The sequence below is a fragment of the Lingula anatina genome, chromosome 4 (assembly GCF_051362555.1).
Source record: "Lingula anatina isolate TDL-2025a chromosome 4, LinAna3.0, whole genome shotgun sequence".
NCBI classification, from domain to species: domain Eukaryota; kingdom Metazoa; phylum Brachiopoda; class Lingulata; order Lingulida; family Lingulidae; genus Lingula; species Lingula anatina.
Genome location: NC_141770.1, coordinates 19,637,109 through 19,658,536, shown reverse-complemented (window position 1 = coordinate 19,658,536; position 21,428 = coordinate 19,637,109). Strand labels below are relative to the sequence as shown.

Sequence of the window (21,428 nt, the reverse complement as noted above, 5' to 3'; positions counted from 1 at the left end):
CTCTGCCAGTCTTGAAAATAAAAGTATTAAAAAGTTGCAAAGTTCAGTTTATGGTGTAAAGTAGGTCAAAAGTCAATTTCAAGGTCACATTTAGATTGCCAATATATGACTTCCTATTCAAGTTCAATAGTAACTATGAACCTATCTCTGCCGGGTTTTGGAGATAAAAGGAAACCAAAATTTGTAAACTTCATATCATGATGAAAAGTAGGTCAAAGGTCAATTTCAAGGTCACAGTAAATTGCCTCGTATGACTTTCTATTCAAATTCAATAGTAACTATGGGCGTATCTCTGCCAGTTTTGAAAATAAAAGCATTAAAAAGTTGCAATGTTCAGCTTATGGTGAAAAGTAGGTCAAAGGTTAATTTCAAGGTCACATTTATATTGCCAGTATATGACTTCCTTTTCAAGTTCAATAGTAACTATGGACCTATCTCTGCTAGTTTTGGAGATAAAAGGGAACAAAATTTGCAAAGTTCAGATCATGGTTAAAAGTAGGTCAAAGGTCAATTTCAAGGTCACAGTAAATTGCCTCGTATGACTTTCTATTCAAGTTCAATAGTAACCATAGACCTATCTCTACAAGTTTTGGAGATAAAAGGGAACAAAATTTGCAAACTTTATTTCATGATGAAAAGTAGGTCAAAGGTCAATTTCAAGGTCACACTTAGATTGCCTCGTATGACTTTCTATTCAAATTCAATAGTAACTATGGGCGTATCACTGCCAGTTTTGAAAATAAAAGCATTAAAAAGTTGCAAGGTTCAGTTTATGGTGTAAAGTAGGTCAAAGGTCAATTTCAAGGTCACATTTAGATTGCCAATATATGACTTCCTATTCAAGTTCAATAGTAACTATGGACCTATCTCTGCCGGTTTTGGAGATAAAAGGGAACCAAAATTTGTAAACTTTATTTCATGATGAAAAGTAGGTCAAAGGTCAATTTCAAGGTCACACTTAGATTGCCTCGTATGATTTTCTATTCAAATTCAATAGTAACTATGGGCGTATCTCTGCCAGTTTTGAAAATAAAAGCATTAAAAATTTGCAAAGTTCAGTTTATGGTGTAAAGTAGGTCAAAGGTCAATTTCAAGGTCACATTTAGATTGCCAGTATATGACTTCCTATTCAAGATCAATAGTAACTATGGACCTATCTCTGCCAGTTTTGGAGATAAAAGGGAACCAAAATTTGCAAAATTCAATTCATGATGAAAAGTAGGTCAAAGGTCAATTTCAAGGTCACATTTATATTGCCAGTATATGACTTCCTATTCAAGTTCAATAGTAACTATGGACCTATCTCTACCAGTTTTGGAGATAAAAGGGAACCAAAATTTGTAAACTTCATATCATGATGAAAAGTAGGTCAAAGGTCAATTTCAAGGTCACATTTAGATTGCCAGTATATGACTTCCTATTCAAGTTCAATAGTAACTATGGACCTATCTCTGCCAGTTTTGGAGATAAAAGGGAACCAAAATTTGCAAAGTTCAATTCATGATGAAAAGTAGGTCAAAGGTCAATTTCAAGGTCACACTTAGATTGCCAATATAATAGAGTCTTTTCCACGAAATCGTGAGCATGCGCAGTTCGCGCCATTTTGTGCGGGACTGTTTCTCAGGGGGAAAGAGTAGAAGGGGCCTTCGGTACTTTTGTAGTATACCCCCCCCCCCCCCCCCCCCACCCTGTAACTTTCTGTAACTTTCACTTTTCAAACAGTTTTTTACATTTTATTGTTTATCTATGTCAAAGCTGTTGAAATAAAATGCTTTTGTAATTACCTGTGGACTTTTTATTAGTGTTAATCACGTTTAATCCAGCCCATTGAAATACAAAGTTAGAATCTTCAATTTACACTCGCAGTCAATAACTTGCCGCATTTTCGTTGGCTAACCCTAAGATAATTTTATGTGAACAAGTAGCTCATAGTAATTTCACAGAGGAAATCCAAGTATACAATGTATCAATCCTATGTTCACATAAAATAAGGTACATGTAGAGTTAGCCAACGAAAACGCAGCAAGCTGCGGTTACATTGTAAATTTTCACATTGTTTTTCAATGGGGTGGATTAAACGTGATTAAAACTAATAAAAAAGACCACAGGTAATTACAAAAACATTTTATTTCAACAGCTTTGACATAGGTGCAAAAGACACTGTAAAAAAATGTTTGAAAAATGAAAGTTTCAGGAAGTTACAGGGTGGGGGGGGGGTATACTACAAAAGTACCGAATGTCCTATCTTTGCTGTCGATGAGGTACGTTTTTAGTTCTTTCATTGAAAAGTCATCAGGTACTTCTGCTAAATTTCTATTCCAACTGCTCCCATGAATATGTTTTCGAAAAAAATCAGGTATTAACATGTTACGAAACTTTGAAAATTCAGATTGAAATGAGCACTCCTCGATATGGCGTCCGTCGTGTACACTCCACACTTTCCCCCTGAAACTTCAAATCCCGCAAAATCTCGCGTTCCCACGGATAATTTAGCGGAGTCACGTGACCGTGGAAAAGACTCTATTATGATTTCCTATTCAAGTTCAATAGTAACCATGGACCTATCTCTGCCAGTTTTGGAGATATAAGGGACTAAATGTTATAATTTTGGAGTTACAATAATGTGCCATAAATTTCGTACAGAAAAAATTAATTAAAATAAAGAAAAGGTCATTTTGCCCAAAATTCTTGAAATGGGAGGTGCTCTGAAGTTCCAGATGTTCAAATTTGATGAAATAATGTCATTTGTGATCACAGGTTGTCTGCCTTGCCAAGCCTTATGTTTTATTTTTCGGGAGTTCAAAATTTATTATCCATTACCGTACTGCACATTTTGCTTTCTTCACCAAAATGTACTTTTTGATACAGCGTAACTCGAAAACCGTATGGAATACAAAAAAACGGAGACCACTCCCAGTGTTGGGCTTTACATGCTCTACAAAATGCAAAAAAGAATGGGTCTCTAGCACTAACGGTTCCCGAATTAGAGACAGTTTTCAGTTTCGGTATCTTATGGCCGCTACTCCCGTGAAAATGCACCGATTGACCCCAAATTCACAGAGATGAAAGATGACCCAAATGGTAACACTTTCTAGTAATATTATTGGTTAAGTCTGTGTAGTGTCTGAATAACAGCGCAAAAAATTTTTTTTCGTAAAAAATTTCATTTTTTTGAAAATTTTGGCCCGTTTGACCTTGAAATAAAGGTCAAAGGTCAAATCCAAGGGCATATTTGAAATCTACACATATGACTTTTGGAAAGCCGTCTGTACAAATTTTTCCCATAATTCCTTCCGTAGGGTAGATAATTAGCATTTAATTTTGCCATTTTTGGACAAGGGTGCATTGCAATGAGTGCCACACCTAGACCCCAATACCGACAAAGCCCAAATTTTACGTGGAACGAGTTGAGATTATAGGTGACATAAATCCAAGAGATGGGTACGCAGGCCCTAGTAGTCTAGGAGGAGAAGCGGTAACGGTGACTTGGCGGCGGAGCCGGCGGAGCCGGCGGAACATACGGGTCGGGACTAAAACCATGTGTACCGCCAGCGCCTACGCTGGTGGTAAAACTAATTAAAAAATGCCTCCCAAATGTCTTATTATATGGTCATGTTATTTTGTCTGTGTAAAAATATAGAAGAAAAGGTAAGAGGGCACCAAAATAAAATCAATCTTTAATGCAAAAATACTATGACTTTTCTGCTCATGTCATCCATCAAATGTGGACATACTGTGTTGAACATTGTTGGCAATGGCTTTTTACCTGATTACATCTGTCAGGTCTTATACGTTTTGCTATTGCCACTCACGCACCCTTTGCCACACAATATATATATATATATATATATATATATATATATATATATATATATATATATATATATATATATATATATATATATATATATATATAATAGGACTTGATATATGATGGCTATATACCAAGACTACTTCACCTGTGCTGTAGCTACTGTCCCATTGCACACAATCTAAGACTCAGAGAAATTAAGAACAAGATAAAACAGGAAACAAAATAAAACAACAAAATAGGGGAACAAAACTGGACTTACTCCAAATACTAGTAGATGAAATTCTTTAAAAATATCACAATGGAAATAATTGGTACGTAACCCATTTTCTTAGATTCAACATTGATATTACCAGTGAGATTCTGGCCAGATTTGCAGATTTCTGGTTGACAACATCCATAAAATTGGAAGTAAGCCCAGAGTGAGTTATTACAAAGAACAATTAGTTCTGAGAATCATAATGACAAAGATTAGAATAACAAATATAACAATTAATGTCACATATGTACATGATACAGGGTACTGCAAAGTTAATCAACTCAAATTATATTCTTTTTATTAAACATTTTTGTTTTCTTTTTAAATTACAGGAAGATTTGATAAAATATAAAATACAGCATTTTATATGATATAACAATTCTTTGTATTACCCTGATCCAAAATAAAAAAAAAGCTGAATTAAGGCCACAACAAGCAAAGAAAACCATAAACACGAAAAATTATCAAGTTTGCTTATATCAAAATTAAGAAAGCAAAATTATAATTATAATGATAATAATAATAATAATGAATGAATAACCTTAATGAATATTCAAATAAAAAAAATTAATGATCTAGTAAAATTGGAGACTTGGAGAAAAAATTTATAGTAAATACTTTTATTTTTTCAATCCTAAAATGATAAATCCAGTATTTATTTTGTAGACAAAGAGAGCAAAAGGAATGAATGGAAAAAATTCCATTCCAAATAAGACATTAATAATTTCAACAACAACTGCTGCCAGATAGCAAAACAAGTTCCACACTATCAATATATGGCACATTTTTGGAACTTATTTGCTCCACAGTGAGACTGACCCCTCCTCTATTTTATTCTCTTTTTGACAAGAGCATTTTATATATCAGTTACATAAATTTTTGTAATGTAAAGAAAAAAACTTATTCTCACAAGAACTGATTTTTTTAACCAAATTTGGTGTCAACCCACACAAAAAAGGTATGTGAAAAATATATAAAACTTTGAAAATTTGAAACAAAGAAAAAACTCAACAATCTCAGTGACATGTGCAGATCTGTTCTAACTTAAACCAGATATAGACCAAATGACATCACCAGCTAAATAGATTGGCTAACATGGGAATAAGAAAGGCCTTTGTGATCATTATTTCTCTGGTGACCTCATTTAGACCATATACAGTTTTACTTAGACACTCTCTGAATGCACTTTAACACACTGCACTAAGAGGCCGAGATCTCTAGAAAAACAACCAGGAAATAATGAAAACCAAACTTTTAAGGTCTCAAAGTGCAGTTGTAAAATCAGTGAAAAAAATCACGCTCCCTGCAAACTACCACCTCAAAACATTTCCTCGTCACTCACTTTTATAATGGTCCTCGTGTTCTGTGTACTTGTTACTGATTCTCTGCTGTCGCAGTTTTATTCTCTCCATCTTGCGTTTGATATTCCTGAGGACAGCTTCCTCCTCCTCCTTCCTCTTCCTAACATCTCGAATCAGACGCCAGTTGATCAGTTCTGCTCCCCTGATATAGAACACATGAATATGTTCGATGTTGTATTAAGGCATGCAAATTTGTAATAAAAATATCATATTTATTTATCTAAAATGTTTTTCTCACATAAACATACAAATGGATATATCAGTCAAAATTATCATTGAAGTCACGCTTTTCTATCTGAAGCATGCTAGTTATGATAAGTATTTCACCATATTTTACAGAATGGGATATTTCTGGTTGAAATAACACTTGAGAGTCAGGCATACCAGATTTTAATACAAGTTTTAATTTCTGCCAATTCAAAATGGTACATAATTCAACCACTTTTAGGTGATGCACTGAAATGTAGCTCTGTGACACATGCTGACATTACATGATACCATCATGTTCCTATGTTAACCTACATGTACCTCAATGCTATCACATTCCTATGTTGACCTACCTCAATGTGATATAACATTCCTATGTTGACCTACCTTGATGCTAACATGTTCTGTGCAGTGAGCTCTATGACTACATGGTCAAAATAATAGCTGCGGAAGATTCGGATCTGGATGAGGAGAAAGATGAAGACAACAGCATCCCAGGCCATTCCTGCCTCATCATATGGGAGAGTACAGTCCTCGTAATTGACTACAATAGAACAAAAAGATTTTTTTAAAAACTCTTCGGTATAAAGTATAAGGAAAACTCTAAAGACATAAACTAAACCGAAATCCAGATAAGAACAGAATGAAAATGTGTAAAAATCTGATTCTTAATATCTTAACTGATTTGCCCAATTTGTGTGTATAAAACAGTCAGATTTTTATAAAACTTCATCAGCATCATTACTGCAACTGAATCAGGAATCCACATATATCCCAACAATCTCTCTAAAAAAATCATCAGCAAGCACTTAAATCCAGGCACAGATTGAGGAGAGGGGTGCCAAGGGACTTTGATTTCAGCTTAACACAAGCTTGCACTGAAACTGTTGCTTCCTAATAAGCAAGGTTTGTTCATATGGGAAAACAGTGGAAGCCAAGGTATACCCCCCCCACCCACCCACTTGATGCCAGTTTAACAGCAGGTCCCAGTTTCACAAAACAACTTAAGTCAGTTCCCTGGCTTAGTTGACTAGGATTTCCATGAGATTACTGTTACACTGTTCCTGATAAGGTAGGATGTTCCCCGTGCATATGACCTTGGTAATTAAGGTCTTAGCCCAGGAACCTGACTATAGTTTTTTGTGAAACGGGGGTCAGTTAACAACAACTTATATAAAATAAGATGTGCAAGGATTGTTTATGTCTTATCTTCAAGTAACATGTCTGCTAAAATGAAATTTAAAATGATTTTCATGAAAATACAAGACTCAAGCAAGATATTAATGCAATTCAAACAACAAAACTAACTTGCACATTGAAAGTAACTTGTCTAAAATGTACAAACTCCACATCATCTTAAAACTCATGATATAATAGTACATACCGATCATAAAACAGAAGGAAACAAACAACCAAGAGGTTCAGAGAGGCAGGGTTACTTCCCAGGTATGTACCACCAACCATATTCACACATTTAAATGAGACAATACATAACACCTAATGACCCGTCCTGGCAGAGTGACACCACAAAAACCTTTCTAAAACCCTTCACCATGCAAGGGAAATAATAAAATTGAAAGGGATGTATTTTACTTAATTGGGCATATTACTAGGCTCACAATGTCACGGTCATCAGGACACCCGTTGGTCATGATGGTTATCCTCACACCAGTGGTCAGGCCAACATCCCTGACCACCAGTACATGTCTTAATGAGGATACAACATGGATGTCTTGTTAACTGACATTGCTGTTCCAGTACAAGATCAAATAAACTAAAATGCATCATTTCAACTGATAATATATGAAAAAATATACAGGGTTTGCACCAGGCAAAAACAAAGAATCCGGTCTCGGTTCCACACCACCACCACCACCACCACCGCACCCTTACAAACCTAACCATATGATTCCATACCTACAAGTGGACCATCTAATCAAGCAAAAGAAGTAATAACAATAATAATATAAATATAAATATTGTGCCAGAAAAAAATCATGCACTCATCCAGCAATAATAATAATAATAATAATAATAATAATAATAATAATAATAATAATGTGCCAGAAAAAAGAATCATGCACTCATCCAGCAGCATTTGAGCTAAAACATTTCTGACTTAATTTCCAAAAAGCAGACAGTTTGATTGCTGCAATTAAATGTTTCAGGGCTTTTTTCAAAGAAGTACATACTGCTTTCAATTATCTTAGGTAGTGATCACTTAACTGCATTAACTGGTCTTTTCCTCCAGGATTACATGCTGAGTACAGGAAGCTAAACTGTCCACTTCCTGCAGTCATTGTAAACATGGTTTTTGTTCAAACAGTGCTGGATGTATCACAAGCTGACTGTACTCACATATAGCATGCAGAACATAACAGATCATGCATAGGGTAGCCATTGCTACATCAAATGTGTGGTGTCATTCTCTTTGATAGTAATAATAATAATTACAATGTAAAAAAATAAACAAAGAGAAGTTAGAGAAAAACAGAAAGCCTTATAATGCTAAAATGATATAGCATATATTATAATTCATGATATGCCTCAGCGTGTTAGATAAACAGCTTGTTAAAACACCACTATAAGCTCAGTAATTACTTTCTTCTTGGAGTAAAAGGCATGGCCAGACAGGTACCCACTTAAAGCCCACTGTGAGGTATGAGCTGAGCTAAACTGCAACCCACTAAAACAGGGGCAGATCCAGAGATGTTTTCTGACAGTCTTCCAAATTATCTTTGTTGATCCAATCTTTATTTTTGACCGTCTTCCAACAGAATAAATTAGATACCCATCATTGTAAACTTGAAAATCTGATGGTCTTCCAGAAGACCCAGAAGACGGCCTCAATCCAACCCTGTAAAACCCAGCAAATACTGTGAACTATGAGCTCAGCCAGCTCTGTGCCATCAGCTCAGCAAAAAGGTTAATAGCTCAGCATTTACCTGACAGTGTACGACTGCCTTTGGATATGTGAGTAGTATAATGAGCTTTAGACTGGATAAAGCAGGTGACTCACAAGTTATTTTCCCCATGCAAAACAAAAATAAGTAAAGACCAAATTCTAAACAAATTGGCTTAATTAAAATCACCCAAGATTTGAACCAATTTAAACTGCACTCTGAATATCAATATAAAAAAAAATTCCATGCTTAATGCTAGCTTATAAAATACTTCAACCAGTTCCCCTCACTCTTTACTCACCATTGTCTAAAATAATAAAAAATAGAAACATATTTAATGACAATAATGATGTAAAATATTGTTCATGCATAGAAACTTAGCATAGCACCCTTTTCATGAAAAAAAACATTGTATAAGTGTTTCATATGTAAAACTCATCTTCATGCTTAGGCCAATGTTCTGAATAAATACAAGCTATAATAATACAAGTACTGCACATAAATATAATTAAAAAATTTAACCATTCCTTGAAAAAACAATAGAATTAAAATAGGTCTTTCCCATTAAGCTTATCAAAATGCATTCTTGCAATTAAAATTTAATCAAAAACATTTCAAATGAATCCATGTGCCTTGTGCCAGAAATACTGCACTCAAACATAAAACTGAAAATAAAATTTCATATAAGAAATATCATAATTATCATTTCTTCCTGAATTGAAACAGGCCCGAATATATAAAATGCTTGAAATGTTTTGGGGTGGCATTTAAAATTTTTGAATATTATAAAGAATATATCAACCCAAAACATTTGACTATACAGCACTAGTGGACACTTACTGTAACTCTTAGTCCCAGAGTTGAATATATTGACTCCAGCCTTGAGACATATGATATTGAAGAGCTGCACCACCCAGCAGTAGTTTGAGTAGAGCTGTGTGAAGTACACACACCCTATCACCTGCATGCTGGCCTTCAGAAAGATCACCACAAATGTATAGGCTAGGAGAATATTCCACCTAGAGAGAATTACATCAAATACTTTTTAAAACTATGAATATCATTACTAATGTATAGGCTATGAGATTGTTCCACCTGGAGAGAATAACATCAAATGCTTTTTAAACCCTATGAATATCATCACTAATAAATAGGCTAGGAGAAAGTTTTCTTGGAGAAAAAAATAATTAAAACAATGTTAAATATTTTTCTTAAAGTCTGTGAATATTATCAAAAATGTGTAGGCTACAGGAGAATGTTCTACTTCCAGAGAAAAAAAAAGAACAATGTCAAATGCTTTTTAAAAATCCATGAATATCACCAATAAAGGAAAGGTGAGAAGTATGGTCCATCTTAATAAAAAAAATGTCAAATACTTGGTAAAACTATGAATATAATTTAGTGGTAGTAAGAATTATTAACCTATAAATTAAACATGCCAATATTAGTAATATCACCTCCATTGAAAATGTCACCAAATTCTTTTATACTGAAAATAAAAAGAATACATAAAATCTATATGCTAAAAGAACCCATTGAGACAATTGGTGTACTCACATCTTTAGCAGCTGTCTTAGTGGCTTCAGGAACATATCCTGTCCATACCATAGCAACAAGAAGCAGCCAATCAGGTACCCCATACAGAATATACTGATACGACTGGTCCCGGCGATGAATACAATGACCAGCGTGACCCAGAACCAGTACATGAACACACCATGTTTTATTACATCCAGGAATGACCTAAGGAAGAAAAGCATTGTTACTGGACATGTAAGCATTACATGTAGTAGATGTGTACATTTTTTTTCAAAGGGAAGCTATAATATATCAACTTTCATTTTAAAATAAAACACCTAACAAGTGACAAAACAAAATTGCTGTATATCATCGTCTATTTCGTACCTCTTATGTGAGATAAAATCCTCTGTGGGGTTTTCCTGTTCAGGTTTCAGGTTCTCAATGAGGACAGAATTGTCTCCGCCATCAGGGATGTCTGCTCCAGAGGTGTGCTCCATTGAAAACACTTGCCACTGCAGACATACCAGGAGCAACTGGAAGAAATCCGCTGAAACAAAAGAAAAACTTTTTATAAGACCACTCAGAATGTTGAATCCCCCCCCTTCCCACATAAAATGTGGAGAGAGCCAATAAATACTTGCTTCTCATGATTTTTGGGTTGTAAGAAAAAAAGTAGGAAGAAATGACTGGGTGACCATTTTAGACAGGTTGAAAAATGCCAAGAAAAAAATCAGATTTTCAATTTAAAGAAAAAATCATGTATGGCTACAGCAAACAGATATAATTAGATGAAATTGGTTGGTAATCAAAAAGCACTTTATAAATTAATGTTTCCATCAAAAATTTTTCTAAACATTTAAGAAATCATTGATAAACCTCTTGTTAATGACTTCACTAAAACCAGACCAAATCTAAATGCTTATTTGTAAGCAAAAGATAAATTTTCAATGCAACAGCCAAAATATTTATTTCTCTGAATTGTTAATCAAATAGAAAATTATTAAGTACTTCAGGGGTAAACTTTTAAGAAATATATCAAGTTTAGTACATTCCACACTGTCCCATCTTTAATTTCACTATTCTATACATATCCAGAACCTTACCTATCAACTTGTATGGGTTAGGAGCAAACTCTGTTGAATAGTCTGGTAAATAAAGCCACATCTCCAAATTTTTGTCAAACTCAGAAAATTCCCCCCAGGGGTAGACTGAAACATGGAAAAATACAATGAATACACTAGTCATCAGAAAATGGAGATACAGAAAATGTTGCCCATGGATAGCAAAATTGACCTTAAATGTGTTAAAAGTAAATTCTGACAACACTAGAACTGTCAAGATGCCAACATCAACTGTGCATGTATGCAACACTACATGAAAACAGATACGTCACACACACAGATACATATCTGTAAACACATGCGCACATACACACAAACATAGGGGACCACATGCACACTCATACACTCTTACACATACACATATATATAAATACACACACACAAACAAATGTGAACATACAAACACACAGCAAGCCACACCAACACAAAGCAAGCCATGTATGCTCATCCACTCTTACATGCACACGCACACACACACACACACCTTCACTTGCGTTCACATAAACCACAAGCACACACACAGTGTGTTAAAAGCCTTACCCCAGCATAATCCTGGAGGAAATCCCAGACATGACAGGTACTGTAAAGGCAGCAGTATGGCCAGCGTGATCACATAGCCAGGCCAAATGATAGAACAGCCTTTTCTTCCCAGTAACAGCAGAACACCCAGGAATATAGCGTACAGCACGGAATATGCATCCACGCGCACGCATATCGTGATCACTGTCATGATGAAACACATCTAGAACACATTTAGAGACTGGGTAAGTAAAATGAAAATGTCAAATTGGCAGTGCTTTAAATATGATCTTATGTATCTATTTTAAAAGTCATGAAAACACCAAAGAACAGATAATGATACACATGAAATCCGAGCTTTGGTGCTTGTCTATATCAGAAATTCGAACAAAATTCTGCTTTATGAACAAAGTAAATCAAAATCCGTCTAGGAAGTGAACACTTAAAACCATGGGTTAACCTGTGGTAAAGAAGCATTAATGCTTATCTGTTAAGGTACCGAAAAATCCACAATAAAAATTCACTAAACCTAAGAATCGCTTAGGATGAAATGTACATTTCAAATATAAGCCTCTGGCAATACCATCACTGCTTGAAACAACTCCAACAAAAAGACAAACCCTACCTCCAATCCAAACTTATAGAAGAAATAATTGGCAAAGAACTTCAGGCAGCCCTCTATGCCAGTGTCAGCATGCGGCCGCTTGACGGCGGGGAACACGATGCCAGGTTTGGGTTTCTCTTCCACGGGGTTCAGGTAAAACTGGCGCTGGTGGACCTTGATCACGGCTTCAAATGCCAGGATGAGGACTATGGCAATGTAGTCCTGAAATGAAAGAGAGTTTTAATTTTGGTCATATAGGTTTGGGATGGAGTAAAAATACCTGTCAAATTTTCAATTAATGAACTGGGAATATTGAGGAGAAACCCAGGGTTACTGGTGGTTGAGAGTATAATTAACAGGCTGTTTCCTATTTTAGCAAACACTTCTCATTTCTGTGTCTATGCACCACCTACCTTGACATAATAGGCCACATCGGGTACCTTCTCCAACCCCACCCACACAGCATTGTTCACTGTCTCATTGGTGAAGATACTGCCATTGTCATGCTGACTGGACATATTCTGAAAACAATATAAAATAAATTAATAAATAAATAATGTGTATTTTTTGGTTAAGATAGACTATATGTAGAATATGAATGCAATGGCATTTTGCTTTCCAAATCCATATAAACTAAGCTGCTTGTTTACCAATTAAAAAAATAAGATAAATTAAGGGCCATGATTCATAGTGACACTCATGTCAAAAATCAGTTTGGCATCACAGACAAGACACAGACAGTAGCTGTACTTACCGTGCAGTTAGTATAAACGTAATCTGTTGGAGCTATACGCAGTTGGAACGCCATTTTAGCCAGGATGACCAGAGCCGCCCACACCTGACAAAGATGTGAGGCTACCACGCGGAGACGGCCAATGGGCATGAATATCATCAGGAAGAAGATAAAGATGAAGGACAAAGCTGAGACCTGGAATGTAATATGACTTCGGCCATGTGTGGTTGTCCATGGTTGTGTGTGTATATGCGCACCACCACGCATGCATGTGTATGCAAGCACATGCAATGCGTGTATGTAGATATGAAGATGAAAGACTGAGACATGGGGCATAGCACCTTATTTTAATCCAAGACTCCACTGTCAAAATGAATTTTATTTAAACAAGAAAATTCTGAACAGAATGTTTATGTCCAAAGAAATTACAGAATTATTATATATATTTTCAAAATAAATCAGTGGTATGTAAACTTTATGAGTAATAACCTTTACTGTCACACTACTTACATGTAATACAGCCACCATAGTAATAGTAAAGGCAACCACTTTAAATATGTGTATTTCTAGCACCCGCCATAGCAGCCTGTACAGCACTATGTACCACTCACTTCCTTTCTCCCACAAAGTGTCCGAATAGTGCTTCATGGAACTCAGGAGTCCTGACATGAAAAAAGAGACATGAAAAATAAAAGTACTTCACTGAAGAGATATTATTTTAAAAATCATTATCACTTTTCAACTTTGTTCATTGATTTTGTACAAAGTTTCTGTCCTGCTCTTCTGTTATTTGCACATTACTTATCCCAAATACCTCTTTTCTTTTTCTTCTTTTCAGCACCCTCATCTTCCCCCTCGCCCTCCGTCTGCTCCCCGTCTGTGGCCTCACCAGGGGGCGCTGGCTTCCTGCAACAACAATTGTCGTTTGGTCAGAAATATTTGTAAAACTACATAAATTATCAACTCCTTGGATCTAATATGCTATTCAACATACAGCATTCTGAATTACAATTATTGACTTAACTATCATGTCAGTCTTCTGTTAAGACTGACTCCATGTAAAAATTTTGTTTTACTGAAGCATAGTTTACACAAAGCTTGAGAGTGACTACTGTAATATTTCAGACATCTTTTGAAACTTGAACATGATTCAATTTGTCCAACATTCACTGTCAAGTAGAAACTTAATCTGTACACTTATTGCATACGTTATTGCCAGAAAAAAACATATTACTAATTTCAAAGTTCAATAACTTCAACAGTTAACAAGTTTTTGAAATGAAACTTTGCAGATTTCAGATACATGAGGGAGATGTCAAAAATCACAAGGGCCAAAAAGGGATTTTTTTATTTAATACATTAATTTTTTCAGTATGCCAAAATGAGAAAAGGTGGTGAAATTTTCAGCATTTATTAAAAACATAATTTTCCTTATAATCCCATTGTGAAAATTCCACAACTGTTGAAGTAATTTGAATTTGAAATTAGTAATCCTTTTTTATCCACCTGATATAAAGAAAGGACATGCCTCAAGCACATATTGAACACAGGGAGAAAAAAGATTGCATCAATACAATTTAGGAAGATCAGCTGCTTTATATACCATGAAACATTGTATATATTGTTCAACAATAAAGGGAATATGAAACTTCAAGTTTTTTATTTTATAATACCAAAAATTATTAAAATAATCAACAATCTTAAGAAGAAAAATATAAGTGTAAAGCATCCAGCACATACCATAGAAAAAAAAACATTACCTTAATACCAACAATCGTATAACAATGGAAAGAAATTATGAGGTCTATTTTGGTATAGAAAGGAAAAAAAACACAAAAATTGAGTTATTCTTTTCACAACCACATGGAATAGTGATACACTTAATATGTTTAACCCAATATCATATGTATCATTCCAAAATGTGCACATTTCTACATGTGCAAATATGTATAAGTGACCAGTGCTGCTAAATTAGAACTCAACATGCATTGAACATATACCCAGTTAGTCAATATGAGAAATCTGTGGCATTATTATACTATGACAGTTTTAGCATACTATGAATATCATTTTCTTCTTAGAACTGCCTTACAGAAACTAAACAAAATGCTATTAATTATCAACACATGTAATAAAAAAGTTCATTAATTTAGTGAGATATCAATTATGTTAAGTGGTAAGTAATGCAATAATCAATTCTAACAGCACACAAACTTCAGTCTGTGATATAGTCATTATAGAGAGGTAATATAAGTTCAAGCTATAACTATTTATTAATACATAAAATGTTTAAGAAAACAATTTTACATAACAAAAGTTTTCTCAGTCAGATGCACTGTTCATCAGCAGCAAAAAGTGTCATTTGAATTAATATTATGAAAAAGCAATAACTTATAGGTAAAGTGAATTGTCCCCGTAGAAACAAAACATGACTTGCTGTAGGTAAAAACAAATTTTGTGCCTTTAGGAACAACTTACTTTTGTACCATCTTTATTCACGAGACAATGTAAAAGCTATATAACACCACAATAAAATTGCTTTCAAGAAATCAAAAATGATCCATAATGAATACAAAGAGACACACCTGGCAACCAACCATGCCAGAGCATACTGAAGAACTACAGGTTGCTTTAGAAATAAATATAATAACATTCGCAATTCATAATATAATATGATATAATATAATATGTGAAAAGGGAATATCACTTTTTGTGGCCTAAAATAAATAAAGTGATAATTTTGAGTTATTTGGAGTCATTATCTGGTGAACAATAACATCGCTGGCGCAAGAGTAAATGGCAGCCCACTGACATGTGTAGTACATGCCTCACTCACCCTTAAAGTGACCAAAATGTGCAGAACATGACTTGAAATTATCGTTTTATTCATTTTAGGCTCCAGATAGTGATGTTCCCCTTAATTTCTACTCATTACTTAGAGTAATAAAATAGAAAAATTGCACACAGCTTTGCATACACTTTAAATATGATAAAAAACATGTCAATCAAATCTCACGCATTGTGGAAAAAAATATCACACAGATTTAGCACAAACAATTGGGGCACATTTAGAAACAGAATGCTTTAAAAAAAGGTAACTTCAGGAAGATACTTTGATGTTATCCTTCACCCATTGAAATTCTCTGAGATGGTTCTCAATGTTCTCTATATAGACTGTTTAAACTCATGGTTTACAGATTCAGAGGGCATGTACATGTAAGTGGTCAAGGGGGAGGGTGTAATCAAAGTGTCCACTTCCTGAAGTTCAAACTAAAACCAAATTTCTATGGAAAAAACTGAATGTAATATCAGGCCCCAGTTTCACAAAACAGTTCCCTGGCTTAGTTGACTATGATTTTCATGAGAGTGCTGTTGCACTGCTCCTGATAGGGTAAGATGTGCCCATGTGACCATGTAACCTTGGTAATTAAGTTCTTAGCCAGGGAACCTGACTTAAGTTTTTTTGTGAAACCGGAGCCTGACTTCAACCAGTCTGGTTCCAAAAGACAACAGCACAAAATTAAATCAATAACCAATTTCATTATCTGGGACTCGGCTGGAACTCCGTACCACAATTCACGAATAAAAAAAGAGGGATAAAATAATTTTAATCAAAAATCCACTCAGTGACAAATGAAAGACATGTCAAAGAACAAAATGTCATAGTGACATATGGAAATGTCAAATCAAGATGATGCAGTGCTGGTCACATCAGTTGTATCTAGATATATAATAATTATTTAAAGTGTACTCACTTTATCTTCTTAGGTTTGGCAGGTAAGTCACTGAGAAGTAGGGGAGAGTGGTGGTTAACGGTGGGTTTAATAGAGGTAGAATCACAGGAATGTTCATAATCAAACTAGGAGTATTGAAATAGCCTAAGTTACCAGAAAATTTCCAGGGTAACTGTTATAACAGTTTTAAATTGGACAGTCTCACAGTAGTTTTTTGTAACAGGTCTCTTGCCACAGGGACCGTCCAATTTATACAAAAATTTGGCAAACAAGACCATAACAATGTTAACTTACTATGCCTTTATGAAAGGCTATTTAACAAAAAAATGTTCTTGGGCTTTGCTTAGGCTGCTAAAATCAGACAGCCAACTAAATAAAGTTAAACTTTGTGAAATTAGTCTAAGAGCTTTTTATTAAAGAGTGATTGGTCCCCAATACATGTATCTGGCATACCTAAATGGGGTACTGTCAAAAGTGAGAAAAAAAACTTGATAATATAATCCTAATTTGGTCAAAGGGCTTATGTAAAAGATAAAAAAGAAGCAAGTGAGCTTTTTAGTTTCCTTGTGAAATGCAACTTAGTCGACTAAATATCAGTTATTTAGTTAAGATTATACGGACTCTTAATTTTTTTCTGGAGAACCTAGTCCCTGATCCCTTCATGATATCAGGTTATTTCTGGAAAAAGGTGACATGACTGGGAGCATTGGCATATAGTTATTGGTACCATTTCACGTGTGTTGATATAAACACAAAGTAAAAAACCTCTAAGTGAATTGCAATGTAGACATTTAAAAAATAGATCCATGACATAAAAAAGCTGCTATAAAGAAAATACATCCAATCATTTCAGTGTTGATTGCATTATCTTCTTCAGAGCCTTATGCACTTAAAAGTCACCTTCATATGACTGCATTCTTCACAAAGATCTCACTTTCCCCAGCAGAATTTTCATAGCAAAAACAAAGTATAAACCACTAATTTATAGTCACTTATTATGGGATTTTTTTAAAAATTATCATTCAAGTGAAATCCCACAAAAATATGTGATTCAAGAATTTTGAAAATCGATCCTACTGAGGATCAAAGATATAGAACAGTAAAGACAAGACACTGGCCATGACAGGTAGTGTTAGTAGAAGAACATTGCTTTAATTAAAGTACTTTAAAATTAGCTGTGAAATTAAATCATGAAGTCATCAATGTATTATTTTAAAAATGAACTGTCTTCGTTAGAAAGGATTATCCCAGGGATAAAAAAACTGAGCATTCATCATTCTATCACCCTATCATTCATTTCCCATTACAGACATGCTGAATTTTTTTTAAAGCTGGACCTTCTCACTGACAGTTATGAATCATTTGTCCCACTAAATGACTTTTTGCCAAACTGACTGTAAATTCAAAATGGTGGCTCTAAAATTTTTCAAAAATTATAATCCACTTGCTTTTAATTTTTTAATTTTTTTTTTGCTAGTCCCTTTTAGGGGCAGATCCAGAGATATTTTCTTATAGTCTTCCAATTTTTGTTGTTCCATTCTCTATTTTGACCGTCTTCCGACAGAAAAAATTAAATACCAGTCAATGTTAACTTGAAAATCTGACCAGAAGATCCAGAAGACAGCCTCAATCCGCCCTGCCTTTATTGACTGAACCTAATTCTACTGGTACCTGACCAGTAGGGCCTACAGTTTCAGCATGTCTGCATCATGAGGGCATGGCAGCCAGAACAATGCAACCAAAATCAGGCAACCAAGCAGTATCAAACCCAGAACCCTTGAAAGGAAGTAGGCTAAGCCAAACATTTGAATGCAACACAAACATTTTACAAGCCAGAAGCATAACCTTTTTCTTTTCCTTCAATACCAAGTGAGTTTAAAACTTAAATAAGTAGCAGGTTGCTCTGACTGGTTAAAAATTTCAAACAAATATTGCAAAAATGCGCAATTCTAAGTTTAACATTGGTGTTAACAAAGTCATGATAGACAAAATAGTAAGCAGATACAATGTAGCAACAAATAAGGAAGGTTTTGGGACCATTCTCTCAATCATTGCCAACATCATTCCTAGATTTCCATTCTAACATAAAACCAAAACCCAAAGATCAAGATCACGAAATTAGTAAAAAGAAGGATCAACCAACCACAGCTGTAACTCAAACTCCTGCCCTGGCAACCTGTAGAAAACAATGCTAAGTTAATTGACAGAACAAAGCAGACGACACACTTTGAAAACTAAAATTATTTTGATATAATTTGCATGCAGGAGTCTACTTACTACAAATGATAATATACTAGTAAATTTTGAATGTTTGTCTTCAAACTGCACTGGAATTTTATTTGATTTACAAATTTAAAAGTAATGTCTGATGAAAAAAGCATTCCATTACCCTCCCTCCTCCCCCCTACCCTCTCCCTCCTCCCTTCAACTTGCCTTCATCACACACAATCTATCACATCAAACATAAAAAAGGAGAATACTGTTTGAATCCTAATTTGTAGAAACATAAGCATAAGCAAAATAAATAAACTAAAACAAAGCCACACAGTTCAAAGCTGAATTGTGCAATGCTTGGCTGGCTGTCATTACTTGCACATTACGCTTAAATTCCAGTAACAGGCCTACCCAACTACCAGACTCGGCACATAAAGATCCTGAATTAACCGGTATATCGGACCACACTATGTGTGTATCAGATCGCATTTCGGAGTATCATACTGACACAGAACTGCGATCTAACACACCTTGAAAATGGGTAGTGTGGTCTGATATACCGGTTAATTCAGGATCCGTATGTGCCAAGTCTGGTAGTTGGGTAGGCCTGAGTAAGTACCATCATGGTATGATTGATATTTTCTGGCCGTCAATCAACTGCCAATCCAAATGTCACACTATCACACACATAAGTCTTCTCTTTTATTATTTCAAGTCTCTTTTTATGTCTTAACACATCACTCTTCATGACACATACAAACCATAGATATAAACATTCAAACCTTAACAATTAACAACATTTCTACCCTGACATCACATGCCCACAGACACCAGTGTACCGCCTGCTCTTATAGACACCAGGTGTCACTCTAATACAACTTTACAACATAACGAGTATACGGCCATCTTTTACACTCACAAATCAATAACTTCACAACATAGCATTCTTCCGACAACTCACGAACATCTCTAGATATCACTAATATAGTCTCTATTACAACATTACTACATAAACCTAAATAAATACAAGTACCTCATTTTAACAATAAGATATCTCTGAGACGATATCCAAATTACTCACAAGTATCTCTTGACATCACTCATCAGCATGAAGGGTTTGTGGAAGTAGTGTACTTGTAGTATCACCATGATCAGGAATACAGTGGGGGTGAGCATCTTGAGCACTAACCCTGCCACATCGTACCGCTCAAGTCCTATGTCTGCCAGTCTGGAAATAATGGACGAAAAACATTAAGGTAGAGTATAAGGTAATAGCCGCATCTGAGTGGTGGAAGAAATGTACTTGATGCACCACTATCAGTGGGAATACTGATTGATAATCAGAACCAATATTGTCCCATTCTATTATTGTCATCAGATAGTCCTGTCCCATAGTAAGATGACAGTCCCATCCTGTATTTACATGTCATCAGACAATCCTGTCCCGTACATCATCAGATGGTCCAGTCCCCTACTCAAGTTGTCAGACAGTCTCATACCATACTTACATGTCATCAGACAATCATGTCCCACACTTACACATCATCAGAAAGTCCTGTTACTCCCTTATCATCAGAAAGTCCTGTCCCATACTCACGTCATCAGACAGTTCTGTCCCATACTTACATGTCATCAGACAGTTCTGTCCCACACTTACATATCATCATACAGTTCTGTCCCATACTTACATGTCATCAGACAGTTCTGTCCCATACTTACATGTCATCAGACAGGTCTGTCCCATACTCACATGTCATCAGACAGGTCTGTCCCATACTAACATATCATCATACAGTTCTGTCCCATACTTACATGTCATCATACAGTTCTGTCCCATACTCACATGTCATTAGACAGTTCTGTCCCATACTTACATGTCATCAGACAGTCCTGTCCCACACTTACATATCATCATACAGTTCTGTCCCACACTTACATATCATCATACAGTTCTGTCCCACACTAACATGTCATCAGACAGTCCTGTACTGTACTTACATGTCATCAGACAGTCCTGTCCCATACTTACATGTCATCAGACAGTCCTGTCCCATACTTACATGTCATCAGACAGTCCTGTCCCGCACTTACATATAATCAGATAGCCCTGTACTGTACTTACATGTCATCAGACAGTCCTGTGCCATTCCTCCAGTAGCTGGGGAAGGCGTTGAACTGGTAGGTGTAGATCAGGATGAGGACTAGCATTGAGTAGATGATAACCACCCACCAGAACACATACAGGACGAACCTCCAGACTTTGTACGACAGCTGGAATAGAGTTCAATCACAAACTGCATGAAATGTTTGTCTCCAATTAAATATATCTCAACGGATAAAGAAATGCGAATGAAGAAAATGTTCTTTGCTGAGACAATAAGTTTTAGGCATTGTTCTTGGCAAAAAATAATTCAAATGGGTGCTTTCGTGTTGCCCCAAAA

At 35.3% G+C, this 21,428-nt stretch overlaps 1 protein-coding gene across 10 annotated transcripts in view; it reads right to left on the bottom strand.

The window, feature by feature from the left end:
• Nucleotides 1-21,428, bottom strand: part of LOC106169197 (piezo-type mechanosensitive ion channel component 1) — an 81,572-nt gene that overhangs the window by 25,422 nt on the left and 34,722 nt on the right. For 8 of the 10 annotated variants that reach the window (XM_087012143.1, XM_087012140.1, XM_087012144.1 and 5 more), the window contains 16 exons: nt 21,110-21,258; nt 20,069-20,215; nt 18,917-18,949; nt 13,854-13,945; nt 13,550-13,701; nt 13,061-13,234; nt 12,720-12,827; nt 12,328-12,528; nt 11,724-11,925; nt 11,166-11,270; nt 10,447-10,609; nt 10,099-10,284; nt 9,382-9,560; nt 6,026-6,182; nt 5,413-5,573; nt 3,960-3,992 (listed from right to left, as the gene is read on the bottom strand). In XM_087012143.1, the coding sequence (XP_086868269.1) occupies nt 3,960-3,992; nt 5,413-5,573; nt 6,026-6,182; nt 9,382-9,560; nt 10,099-10,284; nt 10,447-10,609; nt 11,166-11,270; nt 11,724-11,925; nt 12,328-12,528; nt 12,720-12,827; nt 13,061-13,234; nt 13,550-13,701; nt 13,854-13,945; nt 18,917-18,949; nt 20,069-20,215; nt 21,110-21,258 (2,242 nt within the window). The remainder of the gene's footprint in view (nt 1-3,959; nt 3,993-5,412; nt 5,574-6,025; nt 6,183-9,381; nt 9,561-10,098; nt 10,285-10,446; nt 10,610-11,165; nt 11,271-11,723; nt 11,926-12,327; nt 12,529-12,719; nt 12,828-13,060; nt 13,235-13,549; nt 13,702-13,853; nt 13,946-18,916; nt 18,950-20,068; nt 20,216-21,109; nt 21,259-21,428) is intronic. The other 2 variants (XM_087012146.1, XM_087012147.1) reach the window with 2 other exon arrangements.